The sequence below is a fragment of the Phyllobates terribilis genome, unplaced genomic scaffold (assembly GCF_046119375.1).
Source record: "Phyllobates terribilis strain yellow unplaced genomic scaffold, ASM4611937v1 Scaffold_1__5_contigs__length_1240528914, whole genome shotgun sequence".
Taxonomy (NCBI): domain Eukaryota; kingdom Metazoa; phylum Chordata; class Amphibia; order Anura; family Dendrobatidae; genus Phyllobates; species Phyllobates terribilis.
The window spans coordinates 745573270-745589942 of NW_027362761.1; the positions used below are offsets into that span (position 1 = coordinate 745573270).

Sequence of the window (16673 nt, forward strand, 5' to 3'; positions counted from 1 at the left end):
CGCTTGATGGTTTTTGCAACTGCACTTGGGGACACTTTCAAAGTTTTCCCAATTTTTCGCACTGACTGACCTTCATTTTTTAAAGTAATGATGGCCACTCGTTTTTCTTTTCTTAGAATTTGTATTATGGCAAGAAAAAAGCAGCTAACAGTCTATTCAGTAGGACTATCAGCTGTGTATCCACCAGACTTCTGCACAACACTACTGATGGTCAGAACCCCATTTATAAGGCAAGAAATCCCACTTATTAAACCTGACAGGGCACACCTGTGAAGTGAAAACCATTTCCGGTGACTGCCTCTTGAAGCTCATCAAGAGAATGCCAAGAGTGTGCAAAGCAATCATCAAAGCAAAAGTTGGCTACTTTGAAGAACCTAGAATATAAGACATATTTTCAGCTGTTTCACACTTTTTTGTTAAGTATATAATTCCACATGTGTTAACTCATAGTTTTGATGCCTTCAGTGTGAATGTACAATTTTCATAGTCATGAAAATACAGAAAAATCTTTAAATGAGGTGTGTCCAAACTTTTGGTCTGTACTGTATGTATTTTTGTGAATTTGTCTTTAAATATGTACATATGCCTGTATGTGTACATATCAGTGTATATGTTTGTTTATATGAATGTCTGCATATTGTATGTTTGCATATTAGCATCCCGTGTTCAAGCATGTCTGTGTGTGCAAGTCGGCGTATGGGTGAACATGTCTGCTTACCGTATGTGTGCATGTCTGCGCAGGGCCGGCGTCAGCACCCGGCGCACCCGGGCAAGTGCCGGGGCCCTGAGCAGGCAGGGGGGCCCACTGGCGGTCGCTCACCCCGCTGGGCTATGGGCGGAGCAGAGGAGAGCGGTGTCAGCGCCCGCTCCCTCCCGCTTGCTCAGGGCCCGGCAGCCGAATACTTACCTCTCCCCGTGCCTCCGCAGATCCGCTGTCAGCGTTGCCGGCGTCTTCCCGCTCTGCGCCCCCTGTGATGGCAGACTCTTGTGGATTACTCTTATTTTTGATTTTAAATGGGTAAAAGAGGGTAATTGTTGGGGAGTGCTTTTTACAATTAAAGGATTCTTCTCTCTGTGCTTTTTTTTCTCTTGACTACGGGGTTAGTAATAGGGGTATCTGATAGACATCTCTCCATTACTAATCCCTGGGCTTGCAGTCAATGGACATTACACAGCTGACATCAACCCCAAAACCATTACCCCACTTGCCAATCTATTGTACAAAAGTAGCAAAACATAAAAAGCAAGCAATAATTGTACTGACCCATAAAATGAATCTAACATATCATTTAGAGTATGTGCAGGCAACGTCTTTGTCAGGCAGGTCTGCTCCATAACCCCCCTGATAAATTACACTGAAATGTAACCCCCCCTGCACTGTTATGCTCTATAACCATAACCCCCATGCACTGAAATGTAAAAATGATTTACTGTACATATGTTCAGTCACGAAGCAGTTAAAAGAAGTGACCTGACCATTCTTTGGGCAGCTTCTCACTAATTTATTCAATGAAAAAAAAGCCACTGGCTAAAGATTTCTCAAAAAAAATATCAAAAATATACCAAAAAAAGACACTTCAGGACAATAAACACATGGCCTCCTGAAAAACTCATCAGGTTCTCACACATCTAAAAGATATGCACACACCCTATTATTGCTGTTACGCACTTCCTCTTCTCCCTTCCTCTATGACTGCTGCCCTTTTCTTTGCTCAATGTTGAGTTTTACAAGTTGCGGCGTCCCCTCTGAAAAGACGACTGGTGCGGGGAGTGATGGCGACTGCACAAGATTGTGCCTTGCAGATTTGGTGAAGATTTAAATCTGCAGTATGTTAAATTTTTCAGCGTTTTTGCTGCACCAAAAATGCATGTAAAAAGAGCACCAAAAACACCTGTATTATATGCTGCATTTTTTCCTGCCAAGAGATGTAGAAATGGGCTCATTCTCCCCGGCTCCTCGGCGTCAGCGGTCAGAGGATTACAGCAGGGGACATCTCCGGACAGGTGAGAATAAGGATTTTATTATTTTAATCTTATCTTTACACAGGGACACTGCGGTAGCAGACACTACTACCCTCATCATTGATCCTGCTGGTGCTGATCGCAGCGCCGGCAGGGAACCATGATGAGGGCAGCGTTCAGCACCCGGCGCTTGGGAACAGCACTAACTGTACACTGATTCTCAAGCACAGGTACGTGTCACACGGATGACACATGGATGTCATTTGCGTGGGACGTTTTGCGGACCGTGCATCTGCAAAAAAACGGACATGTCAGCGTGTGGAGCAAACAGACACACGGACTGTGGAAACACACTGACATATGCGCAGACCTATAGATTTGAATGGGTCTGCGTGTGTCAGTGTCTCCAGTACGTTTGGAAACTGTCACCACACGTACTGCAAACATGGACATGTGAAAGAGCTCCTATTGGAACAATAAAGAAAAAGGTCATTGTGACTGTCAGTTTGGATTTTGACCCAACACTTTTTCAATGGCATTATAACTGAGACACTATTAACTGCAAGCCTTCTGATCTTTACACAATGTACAACATTGATTCAAAAAATATACACACACAAAATCTGGTAAATCATATTTATTTTAAAATGTTTGTGGTATTATCAATAAAACCAAAGATTTAAAATTTTTAGTAATGTGAATAGGGTTTTACAAAATAATTTTTACAGAACTCATATTTTATCAGTGTGGATTTTTCATAAATCTTCTGCATGCCCCTACTGTTTGATTTGTTATGAATTGTTTATGTCTTTCATCTTCGACAATGCAATTTTAACATGGAGGTGTTTATAAAAAATATTCATCATCAGATATGCACTTTTGCATTCAAAGCTGTTTCTGCTCCCATATAACACTCTTGATTAATAAGGTACCGTATATATTTTTTAATATATTTTTATTTTATTTCCAACAGCAGGCCCTTTCATCGTTGAAGTAAATAAGAATGTGACTCTTATGGATATAATGTCAGAAAATTCATATTTGGGAGAAGGAGGAAGAGGAAAGCCTCAGTTCTGCAAAGCACAACAGAAAATTGCAATAATTATTCCTTTTCGTGGGAGAGAACCACATCTTATAATATGGTTGCATTATATGCTCCCATTTCTTCAAAAACAACAAGGAGATTTTGGAATATATGTTGTGGAGCAGGTAACATTAATTTTCCGTTCTTACAAAAAGTGACACTACCAACGATTTTTATTGTTTTTGATTACGTTGTGCACCTTAGGCTGATATCAAAGAACAATGTGGAGGCTCTTGTGTGTGTTTTATATGTACCTGTTTTAGTTGATTTGCCATCAGTATTCCTTTTTTCCCTCTGATATGGTTTCCTAAATGCAAACTACATGCCTCTGGTTGGTTTTGCCGAGCAAGTGAAGCCTCAGCCTATTTACAATGGACAATAATCTGTAAGATTCAAAGGGTAATGACTAGTGATGAGCGAGCGTGCTCGTCACTGCTCAATACTTAATCGAGCATAAGAGTGCTTGAGCACGCTTGTTACTAGATCGAGTATTGCAGGTGCTCGAACGCCATGCTTGAGTTCCTGACCCGCATGTTTTGCGGCTGTTAGACAGCCAATATACATGCAGGAATTGCCTGCCATAAACGATAATGCCGTAGCCATGTTGTTACGCTCACGCCCGGACTGTTTGGCGTGAGTGTGGTTAGTGGTCCCACTGGGCCACGAACCGAGGAGTGCCTGGAGGAGCGTGACAAGGGGCCTCCCCAGATCCGACCACGGATGCACTGCGGCTTAATAGACTCCGTGGTCTGAGGAGGGACGAGGGAGATGGCCCAGGTGCTACTTCAGGTCAGACCCCGGTCACACAGCTGTTGACCCACACCGGGGAATGCAAGAACGGGCAGGATTGGCTGGTATGCAGACTGGCGGGTATTGGCAGGCATGGCTGGTATACTGACAGGTGGGTACTGGCAGGTAGGTAAACAGGCAGGAGAGGGACTAGTACAGAATGGGATGCAGGAGCAGAGCCGCAGGTGCGGAGGACAAGCGGAGCAGGGCAGAGCAGAGCCGCAGGTGCGGAGGACAAGCGGAGCAGGGAAGAGCAGAGCCGCAGGTGCGGAGGACAAGCGGAGCAGGGTAGAGCAGAGCCGCAAGAGCGGAGGAAAAGTGGAGCAGGGCAGAGCAGAGCCACAGGTGCGGAGGACAAGCAGAGCAGGGCAGAGCAGAGCCGCAGGTGTGGAGGACAAGCGGAGCAGTGCAGAGCAGAGCCGCAGGTGCGGAGGACAAGCGGAACAGGGCATAGCAGAGCAGAGCCGCAGGTGCGCAGAACAAGAGGAGCAGGGCAGAGCAGAGCCGCAGGTGCAGAGGACAAGCGAAGCAGGGCAGAGCAGAGCCGCAGGTGCGGGCAGACAGGACATGGCTCTGTTCACATGGAACAGACAGGGAAACACAGGAAGATATCTATAACACAAGACATAGATACGGAGACAGGGAAATGGGACAAGCAGAACCAGATACACACAAGGTACTTGCTATGAAGTAGCGAGTGGACACAAAACTCACAAACAGAAGTACAGAGACAATGAGTAGGAGTTAGGTACTGGTTCAGACACTGCAGGAAGAGGGAAGGATCGGACATAGAGACAAACAGGTAACGGGCTAAGACACAGTTCAGACAGGAACTGACACAGGAACGAGATACAGGAATGAGCCTGGGCATTCAGCCCCCAGGGTGGCGGAAATAGATTAGAAGTCACAGATACAGGTAATGGGCCTGGGTACTCAGCCCCCAAGGTGGCAGAAACAGACTAGAGGTCACAGATGCAGGTAACAGGCGAGGGTACTCAGCCCCCAGGGTGGCGGAAACAGGCAAGATTCAGGACAGGACAAGACCTGGCAACTAAAAGTTGCACAGAACACACTAAAAGTGTTGTTCAGGCACCTCCTACTGGGTGGAGGTGGTTTAAGTATCCAGTGACTCACAGCAATAGGCTGGGGACGTATTAGGACTGCGCACACTGTAACTTTAAGAATCAGGAAGCTCCGGCATTGCTGCCCTAAGCCATCAGACAAGAGACATGCACACAGCAGGTAGAGGAGCATAGTGTGCAGTCTGGACTGGTAGGTGAGTTGGCGGTCTTGCATGGTGGGAGATGGTAAGCCATGCCAGCGCGCCGCCAGGGATGTTACACATGTTGGCTACTGGTATTACTGTGATTGGCCGGCTGCATCTTACATATGACCCAGTGACGCGATGCTCGGCACACTCTTCTCTGGAAGCAGACAGCTGTGAGCTTATATTATCAGGTTGAGAAGATCCCTGGTTATTGAGTCCCAGCCTAAAAATACAAGCACGCAGCTGCTCCAGAATTGGGGCATCACATTAGATGTGACAATTGTGGCTCTTTGCCTGGTTCTTCCTGATTACCCTGTTGCAGGGGCAATAGAGGGTAATGGTAGTTGAGTTTGATTCCAGCTGTGATTTGTTAAAAATCACAGCTGGCATCAAAGCCCTAGGGTTAGTAACAGAGAGGTGTCTATCTGACACGCCCATTACTAACCTCGTCATCTTCCTCCTCCTCCTCAGATGAGCTATTCAGCTGCGTGCCTCTGGGTTCACACCAAGTGGGATCTTCAACCTAATCATCATCCAATGTGTTACCCCATTCCTCACCCTGAGAGACACCCTCCTCCTCCTCTTCTTGTCCTGACAGCACAGTACAGTGGAGGGTCAGGAAGCTGCTCGGACCCAACCTTTTTATTTCCCTGTATATAGATAGCAATTTTTGTCCTAAAGAATTTTAAGCTGAGATGTAGTCTGGTTTATATACCAATTTTGAGTTTATCATGTCTGAGTACCCCTGTGTGGAGAACAATATCCGCCCCAAAGAATTTTAAGCTGAGATGTAGTCTGCTTTACATACCACAGTAGAAAGAAAACCAATTTTTATTTTAGAATGTGTTCCCCTATGAGAACAATATCTGCACCAAACAATTAATTTCAATAGAGTATAAATATTATAATGGGGACCAACACCTCTTCCACTGCAGCCAACCCAACTGATGGAGACACAATCAAGAGTGTTCACATTTTAAAAAAATAGGGCCTAAAAGCACCAAAGTGGCATCAATTTCACCAGGGTAGAAGTAGTTTAATGGAGACCAAAACCTCTTCCACTACAGACAACCCAATAGATGGAAACCCAATCAGGATTTTCCACATTTCCAAAAATTAGTAGCAGCCACCAGCAAAGTGGCATCAATTTCACTACGGTAGAAATAGTGTAATTAGGACCAACACCTCTTCCAGGACAGCCAACGAACTAACTAGGAGTGCTCACATTTCCCTAAATTAGGGCCTAACACCACTAAAGTGGCATCAATTTCACCAGAGTAGAAGTAGTTTAATGGAGACCAAAACCTCTTCTACTACAACCAACCCAATAGATGAAGACCCAATCAGAATTCTCCACATTTCCAAAAATTAGTGGCAGACACCAGCAAAGTGGCATCAATTTCACTACAGTAGAAATTGTAGAATTAGGAATGACACCTCTTCCACAACAACCAACCTAATAGATTGAGACTCAATCAGGAGTGTTCACATTTTAAAAAAATTAGGGCATAAAACCACCGAAGTGGCATCAATTTCACTAGATTATAAGTAGTATAATGGGGACCGACATCTCTTCCACTGCAGCCAACCCAGCAGATGGAGACAAAATCAGGAGTATTCAAAAAAAATTATGGCCTAAAACTTGCAGCAGCAGCAAGAGCAGGCATAGAAGCCATATCACAGACTGCAATTTCGCAAGATCAAAGCAGCACACTAAAAACTGCAACATTGCCTAGTCTGTACAGTCTGTGATTGACTTATTCATATTGAGGAAAGTTAGGCAGTCTAAACTTTCAGGGGACATCCAGCTGCGCTTATCCGCCAGGACACCATAAGCAGCGCTGAATACACGTTCTGAGAGAACGCTGGCTGCCAGGCATGATAAAACCTTTAAAGCGTGACAGGCAAGCTCAGGCCATTCATCCATTTTTGAAGACCAAAATGTAAAAGGGTCCGAATCCTCCCTGATGGTATTCATATTGAGCACTAGATACTTCTGCACCATCCTCTCCAGTCGTTCACCATGTGTCAGACTTTTACTCTGTTGTGCTGGTGCACGAGCTGTTGTAAAAAATGTGTTAAAAGACTCACAGAAAATGCTTCTGTCACTTACTCTGCTGCTGCTAATGTTTTGGCGTTGACGAACTGACGGAAGTTGAAAGACTACAGCTGCGATGCACAATGTGTGCCTCACTTCTGTCTTGGGGAAAACCTCTCTTAAGGTTGCTTAAAAGCTTGTTTCGATACTCCAGCATTAGCGGGTCCCTTTCCAGGGTGGGAAGCATCTGGCAAAATTTACTCTTATAACGTGGATCTAACAGAGTGGCATCATTATTTCGAATCATAACTATACGGGGATTATGTGGCAGATAGTGCATCAAGAGGGCACTCATATGTTGGGCTCTTCCAGGAGGTCCAAAGACAGGCTGTATTAATGGCTTCATAACACTGATGCTTGTTTCCTCGTTCCCTCCTGCCAAACCACGTTCAACAGAGAGGGGATGATTATCCTCTTCATCTTCTGACTGTTGCTCGCCCATCACCTCTTCCTCCTCCATTTGTTCCTCGGCTCTTGCACCTTCACTTACAGTTTGTCTGGTATCACCAACCCCTCTCAATCACAGTAGTCCACCGTCACTAGGCATCCGCCTGTGTGATGACAGTCTGGAACTTTGACACATTCTTATCCCTTCCGCACCCTCCTGTTCTTCTGGGACAACCACCTCCTGCTGCAGGCTATTCAAAGTCTGATCCAGCATGTAGATGACTGGAATAGTGATGCTGATGATGGAATACAAAAGTAAAAGACAGCGTCCATGCCAGGACGCTGACTTGACAAAGACCCACACAGGGTCGAAATGTTGTGTGTTTTGGGATGGCGGAATAAACACCTCTTTTGCAATTGAACACCCAGGCATGGACGCTGTCTTTTACTTTTGTATGCTGATATTTCCTCGAGTGGGTTCCTTGAGTAATATGGACATGCTTCCCTTGCAGTAAGTGCTGCTGACCACCATCTTTCCTGGACGCTGATGATGACATCGTCAGCGCTAACCATTTTAGTAGTCATTTAAAAACTGTGCAGAAGGGTGCAGAGGTCCTTAATCTGTCCCTACTCCGTAAACGTGATATGCCCCACATCCGTACTGCATTGGCCCAGGCTGTACGACATGACATACTGCATCAGGGCTCTTTCCTGCTGCCACAGTCGCTGCTACATGTGCAGAGTGGAATTCCACCGCGTCGGCACATTGCATATCAACCTGTTAACTGGCATAGACAAAGACCTCTGTATCAATGCAAGTCGAAAACATGAGGGGTGCGAATGGCGGAAGTGAGCACACAGCTTCCGTACTTTCTGAAGCAGCTCATCCGGGACGGGATAGTGGCAGAGAAATCACTGTGCCACCAGGTTGAGGAAGTGAGCCATGCAAGGCATGTGTGTGAGCTTGCTTTGGTGTAGGGCCACCAACAGGTTTGCATTGTTATCGCACACGGCCATCCCTGGCTCCAGGTTGATGAGAGACAGCCATTGCTCAAACTGAGCCTGGAGAGCTGTCCACAACTCTTCAGCTGTATGACTCCAATCTCCAAGGCATATTAATTTTAAGTCTGCCTGATTGCAGTGAGTCCTGACTGTGCAGTATGGAGGTGGTGTGGATTCACTCTGCACTATTGGAACGTGTGTCTCGTTAAGGCAGAGGTTGAGTGCGCAGGTGGAGGCCCTTGAGGAGGTGGAGGAGGCAGAAGCAGTGGAGCAAATGTGAAATACAGAGGTTTGTTCTGCAAGCCTTGAGTTTCCAAGATTTGTGGAGCAGCCCCTTCCCCGCCTGCCCCCACAGTCACCCCGTGTCCAGTCAACGAGATGTGACGCCCTTGGCCATGCTTACTCGTCCAGGTGTCTGTGGTGAAATGCACCCTGGCAGACATAAATTTAGTCAAGGAATGGGTGATGTTAGGGGGAGCGGTTGCAGACAACTTTATTTAATGGAACGCAACCGACCCCGGGGTCCGGAATCCAGCCTAGAGGACTGCTGCCGAACACTTCCCGGGTGGAAAGGCAAACGACAACTAAATGATAAACCCCTCCGTGTTAACTTCACACCGGACAGGGTATAGTGGTACGCTCTATCTCTGTTTACTGCTCGGAGGAGAGATCGACCGGCGACGCACCTAACAATAATCTTATCCCTTCGTGTTAACGCACACGGAAGGGTAAGACGGTACGCACGATCTCCAAGAACCGCAGGGAGACGTGCGTCCATGGGAACAGCAGTAGCCCTGTCTTTGATACAGGCGCTACGCTATGGGGATTGGCGCTAAAGCGGTTCACACATTCTCCAAGAACCGCAGGGAGACGTGTGACCGAACTATGAGCAGTAGCCCTGTCTTAGGTACAGGAGCTACGCTATAGGAGACGGCGCTAGCTTGCGGGTGATTCCCGCCGGGTATTTCAGCACTCAGCCGGCGTGCTACCGGACTGAGCAAACCCGCTCTATTAAACTCACAGGCGGCTCGGGGTGTAAGGGCGAACCCCCTGGTCAGAGCCAGTCAGCGAAGTGAAGCTACCTGCCTCTATGAAGCTAACCTGCCTCTATCGAGCTAAACCTGCCTAGCAGAAACTATGGCTCTTTGAGCCCGGAGTCAGCGTGCACACCACAAACAGCTAGCTCAAATGATCTGAGCGCGCGGCCATGTTTGTGGGCGGGCCTTTTAAAGATTAAGCCCTGCCCAGCGATGCGCTATTGGTGACGTTACACGTGGACCAATCAGGGAGTGCCAGGTCACTGAGTCAGGTGGGTGCCAACCCACCAATCATGATCCGCCAGGTCACGGACATGCTCAGTGCGGCGAATCCTGGACTTAGACTCCACGAGCCCTGTCTCCCTCTGCAGCCTATGCTTAACACTGCTAGGCACAAATGCCTGGGAGACAATCTGCAGGGCTTGTGGAACAGCTAGGCGTTGGGGCTGACAACAATGCTGAGCAGCATCAGCCCTGGCTGGCCTGGAATGGAAGACCACAGAAGGTCTTGGATCCATTTCTAATCCAGCCCCAGACCGATGCCTAACATTATCCCCCTCCACTTGACTCTCATTTTCCACCATGAGCCGGGGGGCAAGAATGTGGTTCACCGGGTCGCAGAGAGGATTCACAGGACCGTGACCCCTCCGGTGTACAGAGTACCCCTTTTTAGCGAAGAGAGCAGCATGACAAGGGGTGACAACCGGTTCTCTATGTGTGGAACCCTTCACGGGTGACAGATGGAAAAGACCCGCCGGTCTCTGGCGGAAAGATTTATCTCTCGCACAGACGGAACATGCAAGAACAAAGTCCTTGACGTCCTGGCACCACCGGGGCCACCAATAGGACCGTTGAAGGGACTTAATGGTACGTTTGACCCCCAGGTGAGCTCCAGTCTTAGGAGCATGAGCCCAGGAGAGCACCACACTCCGTAGATTAGGGGAAACAAACGTCCTCCACGACGGAACTGGGTTGGAGGACACTGCAGCCACCGTCTCTTCCTGAGAGTTCTTTGCGACATAATCAGACAAGACCCGGGTCCTGGAGACAGACAAGGAATCTGTACCGGATGTCGCAATGATAGGAGAATCAGAGACTACCCTCCGGGTGACTTTGATCAAACACTGAGATGCACAATTCTCACTCCAGGAAAAAATTCTCCCCGTATTCCAGTCAATGTGTGGAGAATGACAACGTAGCCAGGGGAGGCCCAATACCACCTCGTCTGATCCACCGGGAATAATAAGAAATGAAATGACCTCCCGGTGACCCTGAGGAAACGACATGGTGAGGGGTATCGACTGGTGGGTGATTTGCACATCCAGGAGAGAACCATTGACCACACCAATGTTCATGGGTCTTGAGAGTGACTCAGTAGGGATGGCATGCCTCAGGGCAAACGTAGATGATAAAAGATTGCCATCAGCACCAGAGTCCACCCATGCCTTGGCAGAAACTGCAGATTTACCAAAGGACAGTGTCACATTAGAAACTACTTTGGAGGAAGAAGTCCCGGATTTTAATACACTTCCTCCAATGGTGGTAAGACCTACTCGTTTTACCGACTGCTTGGAACCCTTATTTATGGGACGCTCAAAGAGATGTACAGGTCGGGAACGAGAGGAATTAGACTTAGTCCGGGAAATATCCATAGCCTCAGGTTCCGGGGCCAGGGTCTTGGGTTTGGAAACGGGTCTAAAGACGGACGGTGTCAACAGATACGGAGGTCTGGCAACCTCTAGCTCTAACTTGTGTTCCGCATGACGTAGGTCAATACGGTCAGCGAGAGATATTAACTCCTCCAGAGAGGTCGGAATCTCTCTGGTAGATAAAGCATCTATAATATGCCCAGCTAGACCCTTCCAGAACACCGGGATAAGCGACCGCTCAGACCAATCCAGTTCTGCCGCTAGGGTTCTGAACTGGACGGCATAGTGACTGGCGGTGGCAGAACCCTGCATTAAAGCAAGAAGCTTAAGAGCCGTGTTATGCATAACCTGAGGACCCAGGAAAACACTTTTCAGGGTCCTAAGGAATAGACCCGCATTTACTACAACTGGGTCATTCCGCTCCCATAGAGGAGTGGCCCACTCCAGAGCCCTGTGGGAGAGCAATGAAATGATATATCCCACTTTGGCTCTCTCGGAGGGGAACCGTGCCTCCATCATTTCCAAATGAATGGAGCATACGTTAATAAAACCCCTGCAAAGTATACTATCCCCAGAAAATTTTTCTGGGAGCGCAAAACGGGGTAGTGGGGCACTTGCAGTGGTCGCAGCCGAGTTTATCATATTGGCCGCTAGAGAAACCGTCTGGGTGGCTACTGCAGTGATATCAGCGACTGGAGGAGTTTGTTCCAGGGATTTAAGTCTGACCTCCAGTTGCTCTATATACCGCTGCAGTTGTTTGTTGTCAGACATGTTCGGCAAGACCCTGGCGCTCAGATACTGTTAGGGGGAGCGGTTGCAGACAACTTTATTTAATGGAACGCAACCGACCCCGGGGTCCGCGATGCAGCCTAGAGGACTGCTGCCGAACACTTCCCGGGTGGAAAGGCAAACGACAACTAAATGATAAACCCCTCCGTGTTAACTTCACACCGGACAGGGTATAGCGTTACGCTCTATCTCCGTTTACCGCTCGGAGGAGAGAGCGACCGGCGACGCTCCTAACAATAATCTTATCCCTTCGTGTTAATGCACACGGAAGGGTAAGACGGTACGCACAATCTCCAAGAACCGCAGGGAGACTTGCGTCCGTGGGAACAGCAGTAGCCCTGTCTTTGATACAGGCACTACGCTATGGGGATTGGCGCTAAAGCGGTTCACACATTCTCCAAGAACCGCAGGGAGATGTGTGACCGGACTATGAGCAGTAGCCCTGTCTTCGGTACAGGCGCTACGCTATAGGAGACGGCGCTAGCTTGCGGGTGATTCCCGCCGGGTATTCGACCACTCAGCCGGCGTGCTACCGGACTGAGCAAACCCGCTCTATTAAACTCACAGGTGGCTTGGGGTGTAAGGGCGAACCCCCTGGTCAGAGCCAGTCAGCGAAGCGAAGCTACCTGCCTCTATGAAGCTAACCTGCCTCTATGGAGCTAAACCTGCCTAGCGGAAACTATGGCTCTTTGAGTCCGGAGTCAGCGTGCACACCACAAACAGCTAGCTCAAATGATCTGAGCGCGCCGCCATGTTTATGGGCGGGCCTTTTAAAGATTAAGCCCTGCCCAGCGACGCGCTATTGGTGACATTACCCGTGGACCAATCAGGGAGTGCCAGGTCACTGAGTCAGGTGGGTGCCAACCCACCAATCATGATCCGCCAGGTCACGGACATGCTCAGTGCGGCGAATCCTGGACTTAGACTCCACGAGCCCTGTCTCCCTCTGCAGCCTATGCTTAACACTGCTAGGCACAAATGCCTGGGAGACAATCTGAAGGGCTTGTGGAACAGCTAGGTGTTGGGGCTGACAACAATGCTGAGCAGCATCACCCCTGGCTGGCCTGGAATGGGAAACCACAGAAGGTCTTGGACCCATTTTGATTCCAGCCCAAGACCGACGCCTAACAGGTGATGTTGTCTGCAGGTGTCTGTTGTCTGCAGGCACAATTTCCTTAGAGAAGTAATGGCAACTAGTACTGGGGAACTACGACGGCTATCAGCTTTTGGAAACCATTTGTATCTACCAGGCAGAAAGGCAGCATTTCCGTGGACAACAGATTGGAGATGGTGGAGTTCAATCTCTTAGCTTTGTCATGTGTAGGATGAAACAATCTTTTATGTGACCACAACTGCAGGACCGAGGGTTGGCTGCAGTGCAGTGCTGAGAGAGGGCAGAGTACGGTGAACTGGTCAAACTGGTGGACTGTAAGTGAGGTGCAAGTGCAGATGTTACGGTGGATTGAAAAACATGTGGTGTGCTCAGTGAAACAAACACAGCAGACATGTCCGCTTCCGTTACAGCTGACGGGCTCTCACTCAGCCTGAGTGGAGTGGGTAGAGAACCAGAGGTTCTGCAGTGGGAGATCTGCGTGACAATTCTTGGCACGGTAACAGAGGAAGAGGAAGAAGCAAAGTTTGCAGATAACGTGAGTTGGCTCATTCTTTGCGTGACAAAAAAGCAAGGCAACCCTTGCCACCCCTGCAAACTGCTGACCCGTGACCGCTGCTGGCCGCAGCCACAGTTCTAGCTAAGGATGCAGTGCTCCTCATGCTTGCATCACTCTGTGTCTGTGCCGTAGGGCAAAAGATAACCTCCTCATCTTCCTCCTCCACCTCCTCAGATGATCTACTCGGCTGCGTGACTCTGGGTTCACACCAAGTAGGATCTTCAATCTCGTCATCATCCAATGCGTTATCCCATTCCTCGGCCTCAGAGTGACCCTTCTCCTATTGTTGCCCTGACAGCACAGTACAGTCTGCATGAGCCTCAGGTATCTGAGTCTCATCAGGATCACCTTCTTCTCTGGTGGTTAACATTTAGTGACGAGGGTCAGGAACTTGCTCGGGCCCTACTTCGTCCTGCCCCGAATCCAACCTAAAAAAATTTTGGGCATCGGTGCAGATGCTTTCCTCCTTGACTCTGTGAATGTTTGAAGAACACTTCTGATGCCCATGGTATAGGATGGGTGAACAGTCTCACCCACCTGTGCTTCGCTACAGACAGTTGGGCAGTTGCACAGTTGTGACACGGAGGGAAGCAAAAGTAATTGAGGTGACACCTCTTTGGACTCTACTGTTTGTGATGTTGAGGTGGAGAAAGAAGAAGGGATGCCACTTGAAGCAGTACTTGCCATCCACTGGAGTACCTGCTCTTTCTGGCCATTATCAACAAGCCTTATCGCTGTGTGGCTGCCAAAGAAAGCGAGTTTAGTAGCCCGTTCAGTAACAGAAGTTGTCAGTTGTCTTCGGATAGGACATGATGGTGTTGGTTCACTAGAGATTTCACCAACATTACCACGTACCCCACATATACCTTGAACCCCAAGCCTATTCCCCTTTCCACCACAACCTCACTTTTTCCCACTCATGTTGCTCAGATACTGTGGTAGGAGCATGCTATTAGCAAAACAAAATTAGATTTTTTCCTCTGCAACAGCTCTGCACACACCTGAATTTCAGCGCACTAAATGACAAGGTAAGATATGGCTTGCTGTATAACATTACAAACAGAAGAAAGTATTTTTTTAGTGTGGATGAGGCCTGTATAACATACAAGATATTCTCCAAGCTATTTCAAACTGAGATGTCCCCTGCTGTATAAAGTTAGGAATAGAAGAAAGTATTTTTTTAGTGTGGGTGATGCCTTTATAACATACAAGATATTCTCCAAACTATTTCAAACTGAGATGTTCCCTGCTGTGTAACGTTAGGAATCAAAGAAAGTATTTTTTTACTGTGGATGAGGCCTGTATAACAGAATATATGCTCCAAGATATTTCAAACTCTGTTTTAGCCTGCTGTATCACGTTAATCACAGAAAAAAAAAAGATTTTTTTGCTCTGCATAAGCTCAGCATACAGCTGAATTTCACCGCCACTAAAGGACTATGTGGCTTATAGCAGAGTGTAACACCTTTTTTCGCCTGGTTATCAACAGAAAAGAAATATTTTTTTTACTCTGAAAATAGCTGAAGTTCAATGCCACTAATGTAGTAGGTGGCTTTAAGCAGAGTGTATCACGTTTGCGACAGAATAAACTATTTTTTGTAGTCTGGCTAGCAACAGAAAAAATATATATTTTTTTACTGTGCATACAGCTGAATTTCACCCACAAAAAATGACAAAGTGGGCTACTATAGCTTGCTCTATCACATTAGCAAATGAAAAAAAAGAGCACTCAGGAGTAGAGATGAGAGAACATTTCAATGTTCGGTTCGGAAATGTTCGCCAAATATTTAGACATTCACCGATTTTATTCGTCGAACATTCGACGAACATTTCCGAACACCATAGGATTCAAAGGGGGGACCAAAAAAAGCATATACAACACTTCAAATGGGCCCAAAAGCTGCCAAAACACATCAAATAAGGGGTAGACACCAGGAAAGTGCCATCAATTGACCCAGAGTACAAGTTCTATAATTATTATTACTATTACAGCGACATTTATTCGGTTACATGTGAAAAGGGTCACCGACTGGTACAAGAAGAATCTTGTTACAAGGGCGCACAAACACTCTAAAAGGGATGGGTGAGGATACAGTAGGTCAGGGTACAGCTTGTTGTGCAGTGGTATGCTGGAGCGAGGGTTACCCCAGACTGTACGCTTGTCACAAGAAGTGGGTCTTCAGCTTCCTTTTCAAGGTTTCCACAGTAGGCGACAGTCTGATGTGTTAGGATACAGTGTTACACAGTAGGTGAGATGCATGGGACAAATCTTGTATGCGATTGTGACAAAAAGAGATAAGAGGGAAGTAGAGAAGGAGATCTTGGAAGGATGGGAAGTTGCGTGCAGGTAACTAGTACTGGGAGACTAGGTCACACATGTATGGAGGAGACAAGTTTTCGATGGCTTGGTATACCAAAATTAGGCTTTTCAACTGGAGTCTCTGGGCAAGAGGGAGCCAGCGCAGGAATTGACAGAGGGGAGAAGCCGAGGAGAAGTCGGGGAATAGCGGGGTGACAGGTGGATTAATCAGCCAGTACAGTTTAGGATAGATTGGAAGGGTGCGAAAGTTGTCGAAGGGAGGCCACAGAGCAGGAGCTTCTAGTAGTCGAGGTGATAGATGAGGGCGTGCACTAGTGTTTTCTAGATTCATGGTTGAGAAATGTGTGGATCCCTGAGATACTTTGGAGTTGGAGTCAGCAGCAAGTCGAAAGAGCTTGGATCTGACGTTTGAAGGACAGATCAGAGTTAAGCTTGCGGGACTGGGGAGAGTGGGCAGCCGTTCACTTTGATGGATAAGTCAGTTGGAGGGGGATGAAAGAGATGACAGATGATGCATTCTGTTTTATCCATGTTAATTTTTACAAGTGTAGCAGACAAAAAAAGATGAAATACAGGACACACGTTGTGGGATTCTTGTTAGTACGGAGGTGATATCAGG

The 16673-nt window shown here is 47.5% G+C and overlaps 1 protein-coding gene across 2 annotated transcripts in view; it reads left to right on the top strand.

The window, feature by feature from the left end:
- Window positions 1-16673, top strand: part of LOC141170686 (beta-1,4-galactosyltransferase 1-like) — a 668956-nt gene that overhangs the window by 294490 nt on the left and 357793 nt on the right. For both annotated transcript variants that reach the window (XM_073655176.1, XM_073655177.1), the window contains one exon: window positions 2936-3171. In XM_073655176.1, the coding sequence (XP_073511277.1) occupies window positions 2936-3171 (236 nt within the window). The remainder of the gene's footprint in view (window positions 1-2935; window positions 3172-16673) is intronic.